Genomic DNA, 15,977 nt, shown 5'->3' with positions numbered 1-15,977 from the left:
GAAGCTAGACCAATATTCTTGTCCAACAACTCTTCTCAGTGATTTCTTTTCTCATTCTTGTTTGGGCTTTGTCTTCACCTGGGCTGTGATACCATGTTAATTTTAGTTAACAATGGTATATTCTATGCTCAGCACAATTTACTTCAATGTTCCTTAGTAGCCCAATAGCAATTTCCAATTTCAATAGCAATCACAATAATCAAATTGGCAGTAAAACCAGATAGAACATAAAACAAAATGCAGAAGACAAGCCATGACAAGAGGACACCAGATTTGGCAGATGTCAGGGAAAAACCCTATGTTGCACGGGAATCGTTCCTGAGAGCTGGAAAACCCGTTCAAGTGGTTCCCACGCTCCCCGAAACTTTGGAGCTGCACAGGAACATTCCTTTTTTTGTGAGAATAGCAAAGGGAGCTTTGGACGGTTTTCGAAGCTATGAACGCGTAAATCAACAGCGTTCTAGTGTTCCCAGTTGACTCAACGGAAATTGGCAGGAAGAATGTGGACGGAAATTGGAGGTTCTTTTTGGCGCCAAAAAGAACCTCCAATTCCTCCATAAATGTTGGTTTCTACGCCTCTTTTCACTCTGAGGTTGTTGTTTGTTGTTGAGAGCTTTCGCTAAGGTCTGTTGTTGTTTGGTGTTGAGAGTCGAAGAGCGAACTATGTTGAGAGCGAACTGTGTTGAGAGCTGGAGCGAACAGTGGCTGACAGCCCTTCAGCAATAAACAACTTGTTGTTTCACCTTCAGAGGTTCAGGTAAGAATCAAGATCAAGCATATTTTGTGTAAATATTTTATGTTGTAAATCATTGTGGTAAGATCTATCGAGCAGGTTGTAATGTCGGGCAACCATTTCTGCGTCTTCTTCTCATTGGGTGGTAAATTTCTAAAGGTTTCTTTGTCAGCAGATTGGACCTATTATTCCAGTTAAGCGCGTGACTATAGTCAGATTGTTTTGGAATGCAGCCCTAAGAAATGAGTTAATGGTGTCATAGATATATTAGTAATGGTGCGAAATTAACTTACATAGTTGTCATCCTGTAAAGTATGAGTGGTAAATTTCTTAACTCATCCTTTGACAGAAACCTTTAGATACCTTTAGATAAATTTCTTCTCAAGCATTTCTAAAGGTTTGGAAGGCAGAACTGGAATAATATCCCCAATATGTTCTTTTACATATAAAAGTGCTATGTATAGGTTTTGGTTAAGCATTCTAGTTGCCTATATTTAAATGCAAGTAATACTATCAAGAACTAGTATACGACGTAAACCCATTTATTTCTAATCTCTATAGATTAGATGGCCATAACCATAACTTTGATATGACCTCAACTTTGATGTTATCACATAATTTGATTTATTTATTTTTAACTTGGATAGCTATTTTTATTTAGATGGTAGATTTTTAATAATAAAGAAAATTCAAGTATTTAACTTCATTTTTATTTTCAATTTCACTTCTATACATCAAATTTCAAAATAGTCTGCAATGTAATTAAGTTAAAGTATTTTTTTAACTTGGATAGTTTCCTGGATCCGGGTGGCATAACCGCTTCCACAGTTATCCATGCAAGAAGTTAATGCCCAGTACTGCCAGCTGCAGAGCAGCGTGGCCTCCCGGGACGTTAACTCATGCGAGCAGGGGAAGTGTTTTAATGGGAGATCGGGAGGCGGATTTGCATTAATGCTCTGCGTGGATCGACGCAAAATTCCCCCTGTTATAATCATGACGCTCCATTGCTTTACCACCAAGCTTGATGTTCAGTCGCGCGATTATGGAATCTGGTCTGAGGAGGCTGTGGGTGTGGGTCTAAATTTCGTTCACGACCACGAGCTCCAAGCCATCTATCGCCAGGGTAATTTCTCACCTGTTCGGAGCTCCTGCTTTCTGTTGTTGTCCGTAAGTTCTGTGGATGCTTACAAGCTCTGTAATATTGTGGTTATTTACAAGCTCTGTTATTCTGTGGTGGCGGTCGCTAGCTCTATTGGGCATTCCTCTGGCCTCATTCGACCCCGGCCTGTTGGTCATCCCGTCCACAGCCCTTCTCTGTCCAATCTCCTGTCCATCACCATGGTTCGCTCGGGTAAGAGGCATTGTCCTGAGGGGCGTCGTGACACTCGCTTGCACCCTCCAGTTGGTCACGCCATGGAAACGGCGCCGGAACCTCTCAATCCCTCTCCCGTCCATGAAGCTGGGCCTTCTGCTGGTTCTGGTCGTAAACCTCTGCCGAATAGCGCTTTCCAAACAACGCACTTCAAGTTCCAAAGTAATCTCCATCGACCCCTGGTCACTGCCCACATCACTCTCATTCTCTCGGAAGAGGAAAATCTTGTCACCCCCCTGGCCTGCATTGCCCCTAATCCTTCTCCAAACAGTGAGAATTCTTCGGACAAAGACAGTATGGAGATCTGGGAAAAAGAGAAAGTTGAACAGGAAGCTGGTCTTAACAGTCTTCCTCCCCTGGAAGATACAGGACCGAACGCTGAGGACAGGATTCATGGCGAAGCTGATCACACCATAGCAATCCCTGACGATGATTTAAGCGGCAATGAAGGTTTGAAGACTGGTGATATTGGTCGGGATGAGAAGAAGGACAGCGGCCCAGCACAGGAGAAGTAGAGCCACTTGGGACTGTCTCTTTTTGTTTCGGTTTCTGGTTCAGGCGCGTGGTCAAGTATCTATGTCTTTTTTTTCCTACTGTTTTTGGCTCCCAGTTGGATTCCTGGTGACACTTATATGCTGGGTTGCTTTGTTTTTGTATGTCTATGCCGGCTTAGTTCTTCTCCTTGGCAACATTGGTCCTTCTCTATGTCTGATATCTGGTTTCTTGCACTTTGTAACTGGTTTCCCCAGCTTATGGATGTAATGGGGCAGTTCTGTTCTGTCGAGTGCTGCCATGCCTCGACAATATGTAAAAATATTTTGCCTTTCAGTTAATAGAAGTTAGTATTTGCAGAGAAAAAAAAAAAACTTGGATAGTTATTTTTATTTAGATGTTAGATTTTTAATAATAAAGAAAAATCAAGTATTTAACTTCATTTTTATTTTCAATTTCGCTTCTATACATCAAATTTCAAAATAGTCTGCAATGTAATTAAGTTAAATATTAATATACAAGGAGCAATCAAATTTGCAAATTGCAATTCCCTAAGGCCTTTGGTGATGTGCAAAAGAAAATGGGAGTAAAAATTGACAACATAGAACCTTGGCACACTGACTCATGTGACCTCAAATTGAAGATCTGCTTAAAAAAATGCCCGATCTGTTTTGCTATTGTCTTGGACTTCTTTCCATCCCATTGATATGTTGTCATAGATATATTAGTAATGGTGTGAAATTAACTTACATAGTTGTTCCTGGTAAGTATGGAAAGAAATAAAAATTACTTGGGTGTAAGCCCTTAATCACTTAAAATTTCAGAGCAAAGATTAGTTTATGCTAATTTATTTCACTTATTTTTTATGCCAACACTTATTTTTTATAACTAAATGCAAAACATCAAAGTTTTTCCATTTTGTTTTATTGGTATTATCCACATAGATAGTAGTTTTTCCAGTTTATTTTATTGATATTATCCACATAGGTAGATATGTAAACCTTAGTGTGTTTTTTTGTTAAGCCTTATTGTTGGTTCAATATTTGTTTATAATGTGTTTTTTTGTCTCTTATATTAATCAGGGAAATCATGGAAGGTGGTAGTTCAATACCAACAAGTGGATATGAAAATTCTTCTCTTCCTCCAATTTCAAGTGGTCAAGTCCAACAAAGCACAAACCCCAAGAAACCCTTGTTAAAGTTTGTGAAGAAAATTACTAAAAACAAGAAAAAGAATAGTGGTGGTTATGAAAAATGGACGTGCACATTGTGTAACCATGTGTTTAAAGGAAGCTACACTAGGGTGTGGCATCATCTTCTATCCCTATCCGGTGATGGTGTAAAGGGTTGTACAAGTACTATTTTGAAAAAGGATGGAGTTGACAAAGCTTCATATGGCTTCCCTAGGATCCAATGTAATGAACTTGGACAATGATTGTAATTTTTAAGTACCTAGATCTTCTTCCCATGATATGGAAGATTCAGTTAATCAAAATGCATCAAACCAATTTCAATCTGTGGGGGGGTCTACTTCTGAGAGGAGTAAGAGGCCCGCTAGTTTTGCTCAGGAACAAATTTCTAAAATCTACAATGTAGTACATAGGGATAAGGCTGATGATGTTATTGCTGATATTTTTATGGCAAATGGAATTTCATTTAATACTACCCGTTCTCCACATTACAAAGAAATGGTGCGAAAAATCATAGCTGCTAGGCCAGGATATGCACCTCCAAATTACAACAGAATGAGGACATCATTGTTATATAAGGGGGTGACAATAATGCAGGGGCTTATGGGCCCCCTTAAACAATCTTAGATTCATTCAGGATGTTCAATAGTTATGGATGGTTGGATAGACATTCAACAAAGGTCATTGAATATTATTGTTACATCTCCAGTTGGGCCCTATTTTTAAGAGTAGTTGATTGTAGTGGGAAACTAAAGGATGCTACCTTCATGTTTGAAGTATTGAAAAAAGCAATTGATGAGCTTGGTCCTTCAAATGTAGTACATGTAATCATAGATGCAGCGCCTGTTTGCAAAGCAGCGGGTTTGATGGTTCAAAGTCGATATAGGCATATCTTTTGGACTCCTTGTTGTGTACATGCCTTACATAATGTCCTCAAAGACATTGGCAAAATATCTTGGATTGCAAAACTAATTTTAGATGCACAAATGTACATTTGCAACCACCATGCCTCTTTAGCAATCTATAAGATGTACTCAAGGAAGAGGTTTTTGAAACCTGCAGAAACAAGATGTGCTACATACTTCATTCTTCTTCAACGTATGGTTGAGGTGCATGTATCCTTACAAGCCACTGTTGTTTCCCAAGAGTGAAATGCATGGTCTGAATCTAAATCAATGCAGGCAAAGAAGATAAGAGAGCAGCTTCTCAATGATGATTGGTGGTCTGATTGTAAATATGTTGTTTCTTTCACAACTCCAATTGTGGAGTTGATTAGGTATGCAAATTCTGGTTCCCCCACCCTTGGAGAAGTTTATGAATGTATTGATAGCATGGTAAGCAAGATAAGGCACATCATTCGAGATAGACACCCCTCTTTGAAGTTCTTCAATGAAATTCATAAGATAATAGGGAAGAGATGGATCACACTCAATACCTCTCTTCACATGGCTGCTTATGCCCTTAATCCAAAGTGGTATATGGAGAGACCAAACAAAGTTCTACCCATTGATGATGAAGAAGTGAAACAAGGATTTCTTGATGCCATATGCAAAATCTATACACCTAATGAAGCAAATGTAATGCGGGAACAATTTATTGATTTTGCTACCTTAAACCCTTCCAAATTCTCTCAAGATGCAAGGGTGGACATCAACATTTATGCACAAAGGAATCCCATTGGATGGTGGAGAATGTATGCGGGGGAGCCCAAGATCTTCGAAATCTTGCCTCACGCTTGCTATCTCAAGTTTCTAGTTCATCAACAGCTGAAAGAAATTGGTCTACTTAAAGTTTCATTCATTCTGTTAAGAGGAATAGGCTTACCTCTAAGAGAGCAGAGAAATTGGTTTTTATGCATAGGAGTCTTCGACTTTGCTCAAGGGAGCTACCTGAGTATTTAGATGGCCCTGCAACAAGATGGGATGTTGATGTTGAGGAGGCTTCTCAGATTGATGATGATGAGGCTAATCCTTCACCAGATGCAGGTTTAGTTGGCATATCTTTGGGTAGCATTGTAGGTGATCTTGATATTGATGATGGTGATGATGAAATTGGAGTGCATAGAGAGGCTCAAGGTTATATGGATAGTCTTGATGTTGAAGATTGCACTTTATGATCATCTTCAACTTTAGTCTTTAATGTTATGTTTTGGTCTTTCAGCATTTTTGGACCATGTATTACTATGCCACTTTGGGCATTTGTCATTTTTTTTTACTATGTACTACATTGAGCATGCTAGCAATATGAATATTAATATGATGAGCTCTTTGATTTTCACTATGTTTCTTAAATTAAAAAGTGTCTCTTGAATCATTTACATTTTCAAATTTTCATTTTTTAATTTGATATTCATATAATGAATTAAAATTTTAAATTGATTTTAATATTGAAATATTTTGATTATTATATAAATTATATAATTAAAAAAACAATTTTTCTTTTTTTTTTTTTTATTATATAATATTACCGCTCCCAATTAGCCATTCCCTGGAAATTTTGGGGAAACCTCTAGCCGTTCCAAACACCCGTACCCAAGTTCCCAACGTTCCCAAGTTCCAGAAACTCGTGCACCATAGGAAAAACCTCGATGTGGGGAAAACCCTTTGATCAATTCTTCTTATTATTATATCAAAAGTCCAGTAGAGAGAGTACAAAAGTCAAATTGACTTGCTTAATTAATAGTCAAAACAACCCTGTAAATTTCTGCAATCAAACTTCAGCCTTACCTAGAAAGTCAACATTGGTCAAATCAGCAATAAGTCATCCTCAAAGCAGCTCGGTCTTCCAAAGTCAAATTCAATCTAATCAAGAGGTCAAAGTTAGCCCAAAACAGCTCGGTCAAACTCGATCAAAGGTGAGAGAAAACCTGCTGTAATTTTTTGCGGTCAAAGTGCAGTCAACCCTAAAGTCAACATTGGTTAAATTACCCAGATTGCCTCAATTTCTGTGCCCAAAATGCGGCCTAAAGAGAGAAAAATTCCTCCAAAAATCGCAGTCAAAGTTGGTCGACAACCCTTAGTCAACACCAGTCAAACTTGATATGTTGTCTGAAATTTCAGTTCTACAATTCAACCTAGAAAAACTCGTCCTTCTTGCCACTTGTGTGAGAGAGAGAAGTTGCCCAATGTTGTACGAACTAATGAGAGGAGAGAGAATGAGTGAGTGATGAATGTGCCAAATGAGGAGGGACACTTGTATTTATACAAGTTGATGAGGGTGAAGAGTCATGTCTATTGGGCTTTATGAGCCTACATGATGATGAGGCCAACCTAAACAAATTGTACATGAGTAGGCATAGATTCAAAATCATACTTCTGCTTGTCTGAATGAGATGATCTTTATATCAATCTTGGTCCTCTCGAAGAGAAGAATCTAATGCAATCATCATTTCCATCAAATGAGTTGTCCCACGGTGGAATTTGGCCCTAGTTGCCAATTTTAACATAGTCATACTTGAATAGAAGGAATTGATAAGCACCAAAGTGAAATAAGACAATATGTATAACTTACAAGTATCATGATTCATTTTTCGAATTCAACCCATGATCCTTACTCAAACACCTAATACACTAAATGTAAACACTTTGTATGAAACACCGACTAATGTACCTCATGTGTCTTGAACCACCATCATTGGATGGGTATATTGATCAGGTGAATGAACTAAGCATACGAAGAATGAGAGGCATCTTAGAGTTGTTATATGTGAAGGATGTTGGTCATCAACTCTAAAATGTAAATCATGGAAGGATGATCTTTGTTGTATGGTTTGAAATATGCATCATAGGAGAAATTTCTCCTAGGGTTACCCATGTATAAGGATGGATAACATGACCCTCAAACTTCTTAATCACTCCAAGTGGTGCTATGAAATTTTTTTTCCTTGGATACTATAGTTGGTTCAACAAGAATTTGAGGTCATTAATGCTCTAAGGCCTATTGCTCTCAGATGTTACTCTAGCAACATTCTTCTTTAAAGATTTGCTCTATAAATATTGTTGAATATCATAGTTGGAACTTGGATGCCCCCAAATAGGGTTATAGAGATGCTCCCAAACGATTTATCCATCAACATTGGGCAAAGGCACTTGTCACACTATTGCACAAGTGGAGGTGTGATCCTCTGGTTAGAAGATGTAAGCATTTAGTATGGAGGAAACCTGGTTAATGGAGTTTCATTTTGCCCGTCCAAGGATCTGTTCACCACCCAAAGTGAGAATTCAATCTCCCCTGTCCAAAGCTATGGGAAAAAATAAACAATGTACATGAAGGTTTCCTTGAAATAGTAATAACAAGCTCTCCTTTCACAGCAATCCCTCGCAAAAGCATAAAAGGTCTGTGGTTCTACATCGATGGCTCCACATTTGCCGAGACACAAAACTCTTTAAGATGGTAAAAATAGATTGCCATAACAAAAGTCTCAGTGCCCAGATGATAGAGAAGGGAACTCTGGGTAAACTCGATTTTCTGGACAAAAAATATGATGCTCTGGTAAAGGCTATCTAGGGGGTAGACACAGTGGTTGTGGAGGATACATCAGAGGACCAGCATGCCTCAAGGCCACTCAGCCTAATACCCAATCTCCCTACATCTTGGTAGCCTCCGATCCTGAGGATAAACATTAGCCTTATCTCATTACAGGGTCTGCTTTTTTGTGTCTATTGTTTCAGTATCTATAGGGCCCCTCCATCTACCCTATAGAATAATACTGTTAGTCACACAGAAGATTATACTTTCTAAGATAACAATATTTTTTTGTATGAAGATATCTTCAGAGTGTTAAATACTAAAGGCAGCAGTGCGTATGGCTGTTCTGCTATATTAAAGACATTAAGGTTAATGTTTAATGTGTATATTATTTAATAATCTCAGAAAGTCTCACAGCGAATAGCATCTCCAGTCTGATGATGATGTAACATTTTTATATATTAATAGTGAAGAAGTACCTAACTTGTAGAAAAATTATTATCGCTAGATAGAAATATCTCTTACCAAAAAAATGTTGAAATTGAAATGACGTACCTGTTCACGAAATCCCGCAAGCTTGATGTTCAACCCAGCTTTAAGCTTGACACCGAGTTGATAACCCCTGGGAACTCGAGTCCAACTCAAACTCTTGACTTCGTTTTTTGCCACATCAACCACCTTGCCTCCACCCTGCCTTCTCCACACTATACCTCCAGAATGTATCCTCAGTTGACCCGGATTCTGCAAGAGAGAAAGTGAGCAGGTCATTGTGAATATATGATCTTTGTTGCTGATATAGATGGTTGAAATAATTATATTACTGTATCATTTTTTGTTCTCTTGGAGTAATCTAACATATTAATGTTGATAAATTAAACAGTTTTTTACTCGGAGAATTTTAGCATTTACTGTTTGTGTACTTCTAGAGCTTTTCTAATTGACATCAAAAGCTATGAAGAAACAACAATATTACCAAAGCCGATTCCAATATCAAGCATTTTTCAATCATTTTTTTGTTATTTCTGGTGTGTTTCAACTGCTATTCCAGAGGAGCACAAAAATAGCATATAAAACATGTTTGAATATTTACAGCTGGAAAAATAAAACGGTTGAAAGTTTATCCGCTAGCGACGGTAGGGTTTTATGATTTGGAACTTTAGGGTTTGAGGTTTTGAAAGCTTGGAGCTGTAAATAAGTGGTTCAAGTGAATTTTTTGATGGAATTTTGACAGCTACCTGTCATGAAAGGATGGCTGCAGAATAAACTGATATCTGAATCATGGAAAAGCTTTCTTTCTGGGGGAAATTATATCAATTGACAAAAAAATTGAAATATTAATCCTCATGATAATAACAGCATCTCCTTTCAACTTTTAAGCACTCGCAAGCACAGGGAAAAAAGAATAATTCAGGCAACAGAAAACTTGATACCCTTGGTAAAAACCTAAAAAGGCCGAGAGGGAAGACATTTCAGAGGGAGAAAAAAAAATTATTCATTGCTCCGCATGCAGTAAAATAAGGTACAGATGCTTTTACTCACCGTGCCACCTCGACCTACAAGCAAAATATTGCTGAACTGGTGGCCGTCAGCCATTGCGAAGGATATTGCTGGGCTCTAGGTACAGATTTTATGTAATGAAACTAAACCTGGTGCTTACAAATAGACTGAAGGGCGCTGTATTTTGTGGCTTTAAAGAGTCTTTACCCGCCCTTTCCAGTAGTTTCACGGGGTTCGTATAAACGCCGCGTACGTTTGTGTACAATACATTTGGGAGATATACGGCATCCCTTTCTTTACCAAAATTAAATTTAAAATAAATTATTATTTTTTATTTAATAATTATTCATAATTAAATTAAAATTTTGGAAATATTATTATAAAAAAATTTGGAAATATTATTATAAAATAAATACATTTGTTAATATTTTATCTCAAATTTTGGAAATATTATTACAAAAGATATATAACTATTGGTATTAGGTGAATGGTATGGTTTTAAGCTTTATCAAATTTTCTAAAATATTTTTAATAATAATTACAAATAAAAAGTTTTCTAAAATATTTTTAATAATAATTATAAATAAAAAGTTGAGATTGATTTCTAAAGTAATTACATTTGTGTCATTTTAATCAAAGATTAATTTGTTAAAAAATGTCTTATGAATATGTAAAAGTCAAGGAGACGGGTCTCGTGTTGTGTCAAATCTAATCAATGGACTCTACTCCATCTGGGGCATCTCAACCACTGAGCAACCCCAAAAAGATCATAACCAAAAATATGACCCTCCCTCCAAGTGGATTCGAAGATGAGAACAGTCAAGAAGTGGAAAGCATGGCAAAGAGAAAAGGCAGGCACTCAAAAAAGGAATTAAGGCATAGTGAGGCATAACTAAACAAGAAATTAGGAAGTCAGCCTCAAATCTTAGACATTTTGAAAGGAACAATGCGTAAAGGAGGAGTAGGACAACCGGATGGAGGTTGGAAATCCCACTCCCCTTCCAAAAATGATGAAGTTAATTTCTTGGAATATAAGGGGAATGGGTGACCCCGAAAAAGCCCTCCAAATAAAGGATTTGGTCAAGTTGGAGAAACCCTCAATTTTGTGTATTCAAGAATAGAAATTAGAAGGTTGTGAGCTAATGGGAGCCTCTAAGATATTTTGGAAAGAAGTTATGGAGTCGCTCAAAGCTCAATGGGAGCATCGGGAGTTCTTGGTATCTTCTAGGATAATAATGCTTTCACCTTAAAGGATTATGTAATGTCCCTTCCTAAATTATTTTGGAACACGATTTATTTCTACATTTTGGGGGCCAATTTTGGTGGAGATGGGGCCCATTTATTTTTTTATAGAAGACTTAAGAGTTAGAGGCAAGTTAATTTTATATTATTTTGTTTTGCTAATGATATGTGGGGACCACCCACATAAGAAATATGCACTCCCTAAGACAATGATTCGAAATGCATGAGAGGGAAGAAAAGGCGGGAAGAAAGGCTCCACGAAAGTTAATGCAGCACACTTCATTTCACATTCTTGGCTTCTCGAATTTGATTTTGTTTCTCGAGTTGTTTAGTCGAGTCACTTGTTGTTTAGCGAGAGTTTTCCAAGCAGAGAACTCGCCCTTTCTTCAGGGGACTTCAAGTGTCACCCTAGAGAGGTTCATCCATTATCATTCGAAGGAGATTTGTAGAGAGATTTCCAGCAATTGTATTCAGTTCGCCCCAGTAGTGCGTATTTTTGGAGGACGCAATAGTGGATCTAGTGTGGCCATTGCAGCATTCTTTCAAAGGGCTATTGCTGGGAGAAATTAGCAAAAGAAGGCTCAATATATTTGTTGCTTATTGGGTGAGCTTTAAGGCCAAAAGTGGTAGCAATATTCAGGAATGATTTTGCAAACTCTGTGGCTAGCGCAAAAGAGAGAAACTAGGCATATGTGGGAGATAGAGTTTCAGCCATTGGGGTTATTTCTTGCCGGGAGAAATAAGGGAAGTATTAGTGGAGTTGATTGCTACATTTCAGGAGTGTTTAGGGAGGATTTTGCTAGTGTATTGCCAAGCAGTGTGCTTTAGCAAATATGGAGGGCATAGGGCCTTTTGGGGGTCGATTTTGGAAGGTCAAAACCAGGCCAAACCATTTATGGGTTTTTTTGGGTTTTCTACAAGGACCCCGAATATAAATTTGCAAAATTTTTTGAGCACCAAAGGTGGGGTTTTCAACTATATCTTTACAACAAACAATGTAGAATTGTTGGGGACTACACAGGGCCTTTCGGGGTCGATTTTGGTAGGTCAAAATCAGACAACCATTTATGGGTTTTTATGGGTTTTTCCTGAGGATCCTATATATAAATTTGCAGAAATTTTGTGAGTGCCGAAGGCGGGGTTTTCAGCCATATCTTTGCAGCAGACAATGCAAAATTGCTAGGGACTATGCAGTGCAGCAGTTGGTCAGTGGATTGTAGCTTCGAGTTGTCATTGCTTCACCTAGGCTTTCCTTTGCTTGCCTTTGAGGCAATCCCAAGTGCATTCCTTCCATATTTTGTACTCTTGCACCAGTTTATAATAAAATGGCTCAGCTGCTTCCATATTTCTGATTGTTCAAGGTGTTTACTAAATTGTTTTAAAATTTATGTGGTGAAAATTGTTATTTGTTTCCATATCATTGTTTTTCATATTTTGGAACATTACAGTGGTATCAGAGCCATAATCTTCGCTCGGCCTGTGGTAAACCCTTTGTTCTATGACAAGACCATAATAAAAAGCTAAGAAATGATGGGATCCAAAGAAAGATTAGAACCAAACAACATGGTTGTAACCTTGAATGAGGTGATTAGGATGCAACAATGATGATTGATGCCGGGGGAAATTTGATTCATTCCGCAATTGGGAATCAATGTCATTCTCAATTATACAACAAATCCATTATGCCCAAAATTATGGGTAATGCATCAAGATGGCAAGACGTGATTGCAGTTGATGTGGAGTTATTAGAAGCAAATTGGAGGGCATACCAATTTTTGGCTCATGACATTAACGCGTCACTCTCTTTTTGGGAGTTTTGTGAGCTAAGAGGCATACAAAAACCAATGGGGATTCAATGGAATTATGTTGGGATGATGGAGAGGATTAAGGAAGAAGACGAGAGAGTAGTTCAAGGGGCCATGGTTGGCAAGGAGACAATTAAGCATGTCATTCGTTGTTGAGGTATCCCAAGTTGTGACCGAGTTCTCAGGTGATAGTAGCGTGCAACAGGTCGATGAGGTGTCGGGAGACATCCCCACTATTGATGAGGAGCCAATAGGTACAAAGGCACCCAGATCTATGATAGAGTTGTCGGACGACAGTCACCTACAACTGACTAATGAGCATGTCTTACATAATGGGTTATCTATGGAGGAGCAGTCAGAGGCTCATGCAAAGTCCATGATGGATGAGGATGTGCAACCATTCTTTGGGCTAGCCATTGATGAGGGGTAACATAGAGACCACACATTAGGATTTCAGCACAGTTCTCTTAAGAGGCACACTGACTACAACATTGTTAGCCCACCCTTACGCATTGGATTGAGGGAGGCTGAGTTGTCTAGGCATACCAGAGGGGGTGACCTGGTTAGCAACACTATTGGGTCACCTTTACCCTTTGGAGAGAGGGAGATAGAGCTACCTAGTCAGATCTCATGTGTTGACTTGGATAGCGAGATGAGACGATCGAAGTTGCACAAGGTGCAACATCTGCATGTCAGGGTTATTTTATGTGCCGGAGTTCGTGCATTCAATCCCTCCCTTGGGGTTGGATGGTGAGAGATTATGAGTTGGTACCTGGTGGAGTGGACCTCATGGAGATGGTCATAATCTGGAATAAGTCTCAATAGGAGCGCGTAGACACCGAGGGCACTAGAGGCCCAGGTTAGCACTGGGATCCAGGTGGAGGTCCATATCTGATATCAGACATGCGGGATGGTTGTGCCATTGATGAGGTATTCGATCCATTGATTGAGCACATACATTCCCTAGGGGAATTCTAGTCGGCATTAACAAACATGTTGTTTGTGAGCAGGCTCCATGGATTGTATTGGCATGTTGGTTGTGCATGGGGTCGCAAGATGATTAGCATTCTTTGGCAAGACCTGATGGAGGAGGTGGCATGGGTAGGCCACCAAATCGGATATTGTATGGAGACAATGTTCTCCCATTGAGGTTTAGGACTTATGGGTCATAGAGGATAGACATAGTAGAGATATCCCCTCTAGCAAGAGTGGAGTTAGGGTGCTCAGGTCTACCAGGATGGATGAGGGAACATGACGTGTGTCATGGTGGGGTCACTAGCAGAGTGGAGGACACTTTGGCATATGCGAGATACCATATGTTACAGGGTCGTATGACAGTAGGCATTGGTACACAAGGTTGCACAAAGTCAGGTCATAGCGTCCAATGTTATATAGAGGGATGTGGCCTGATGCATACAGACCCAATTCTAGGCCATAGCGGCCAGTGGTGTGTAGGGCTATGTAGCAAGGTGTGGTGGCTTATAGAGGAGCATGGAGATGCATGGTGGTATACCACAACATGTTGGTTTACACTGTGAGGTAGGAGGAGTGACTCGCATCACATTGAGGACGTGTGGGGAGTGACAAGTGCAATGACACAGGTAGGACACTTGATGGTACACGATGGTATAGTCGTAGTCGGGGGTATCCAGTGGTGTATAGGGACAGGTTGTGGTGTACAGTGGCATGTCGAGGAGTGTGGTGGTACTTGGTGGTATGCAGTGACACATGATGCGGCGCAATAGGCTCTTGGAGCGTTGCCTCCAAGGAGACTTATAGACTAGAACAATAGGTGTACCATTAGACGCAACTCACCTAGGATCAATGAGGACATTGTTGAGCATCTGGGGACACCATGTCTAATGGAGGCAGGGCCTCGAGGGGGTTATCAGTAGATCTGAGGTGGAGAGAGGGTCATCCATAGCATTACTCTTGAGCATACCAGCAGACTCTTGATCATACTCTTTGGGACATACCCACCCATCATCCTCCAGTGTTGCTTACAGTCGCAGAGGGTTTGGTTGTTTCCCTTTAACACTCTTCGTTCAGGTAGCAGGGCATGGGAGGCTCACCCTAGGCAGTTGGATGAGACACCATGTGTCATGGACCGAGAGGAAACTCTCCAGTTGAGACACTTTGTAGGTGCACGAGTTGACGGTTATAGGCCTCAGGATGGCATGTTTGATTGTCGAGGTAGCATATGTTCCACCCCTAGGCTCACACTTGGCGAGGTGACCGAGAGGCAATTACATGGCGCTTTTTCAAAAGGAGTTAGGTGAGAATGAGGTGTGAAGGATGGTAGTCCTTGTCAACAACATGATGCTTAGGCTTCGAACAATACCCGGGCACATCATCAGGAGCTGGGATAGCAGATCTCGCTGTGTGATTTAGCAGGAACTGAGCAGTTGGATATTACAACACAAGTTCTTGATGCTCCTTACCGACCTATTGGATACCTATAGGAAGCAGAGATGGGGCACAGAGGGTTCCCAATAGCTAGCAACATATCACAACGACAGACAAAGAGGATTTGGGGTTGTGGACTCCAGTATGGTTATGGGATCCAGGGATCAAGTGGATTGGTGGAATACTCCACTCCTTAGTGAGCATGGTCAAGATAACAGGCAGATTGATTCATTCACAAGCAAACACATGGGGGATCATCGAATCCCTCACCATAGGACGAGGAATATTGTCGCTCAAGATTAGGGCTAGCCATGGAGTGATAGGCACTAACATTGTTGAGTCGCTTTGGCAAGATTGGTCTGGCCTCGGTCATCACATATATTATGGTCGAGAGTTATGGGAGAGGAGGCTCTAGTACAAGCATGCTAGGTAGTCGGTCATGACCAGAGTGTCACGATGTCAACAGGATAGGTTCCTTTTGCGACGGGTAGGGGATTCCGGCATCATAGGGATGAGTAGTTCAACTATATGTAGAGGTGAGTTATTTTTTACAAGGGAGGGTCATCTAGATCTTCCATTTGGTTTTAGTGATTTGTTGATGGTGTGGGGAACTTCATCAATGTGGCAGGGTCATTGACAAGAGGAGATCAAGGGAGGCCCAAGTAGAGAAGGGTTCAATTCCACCAGGATTTGATTGCAGCTTCAAGAGTTTACTATTGTAGTGCATGAGATGGACTACTCGGTAGGGAAATTTCATGGGGAGTTGGGTAAAGT

General features: G+C 39.8%; 1 protein-coding gene across 1 annotated transcript in view; it reads right to left on the bottom strand.

The window, feature by feature from the left end:
- The window catches only part of LOC149231539 (FACT complex subunit SSRP1-like), an 88,589-nt gene extending 78,640 nt beyond the window's left edge, over positions 1-9,949 (bottom strand). Inside the window, exons 1-2 of the mRNA XM_089379219.1 lie at positions 9,793-9,949; positions 8,809-8,994 (exon numbers count right to left, since the gene is read on the bottom strand). Coding sequence (XP_089235345.1) covers positions 8,809-8,994; positions 9,793-9,846 — 240 coding nt within the window. The 5' untranslated portion in view covers positions 9,847-9,949. The remainder of the gene's footprint in view (positions 1-8,808; positions 8,995-9,792) is intronic.
- Between the last annotated feature and the right edge of the window lie 6,028 nt (positions 9,950-15,977).

The sequence above is a fragment of the Pinus tabuliformis genome, chromosome J (assembly GCF_031772625.1).
Source record: "Pinus tabuliformis cultivar Carrire ecotype Pingquan chromosome J, CPIR1, whole genome shotgun sequence".
NCBI classification, from domain to species: Eukaryota; Viridiplantae; Streptophyta; class Pinopsida; order Pinales; family Pinaceae; genus Pinus; species Pinus tabuliformis.
The sequence above is the reverse complement of the archived record's forward strand: the minus strand, read 5'-3'. Positions and strand labels throughout refer to the sequence as shown.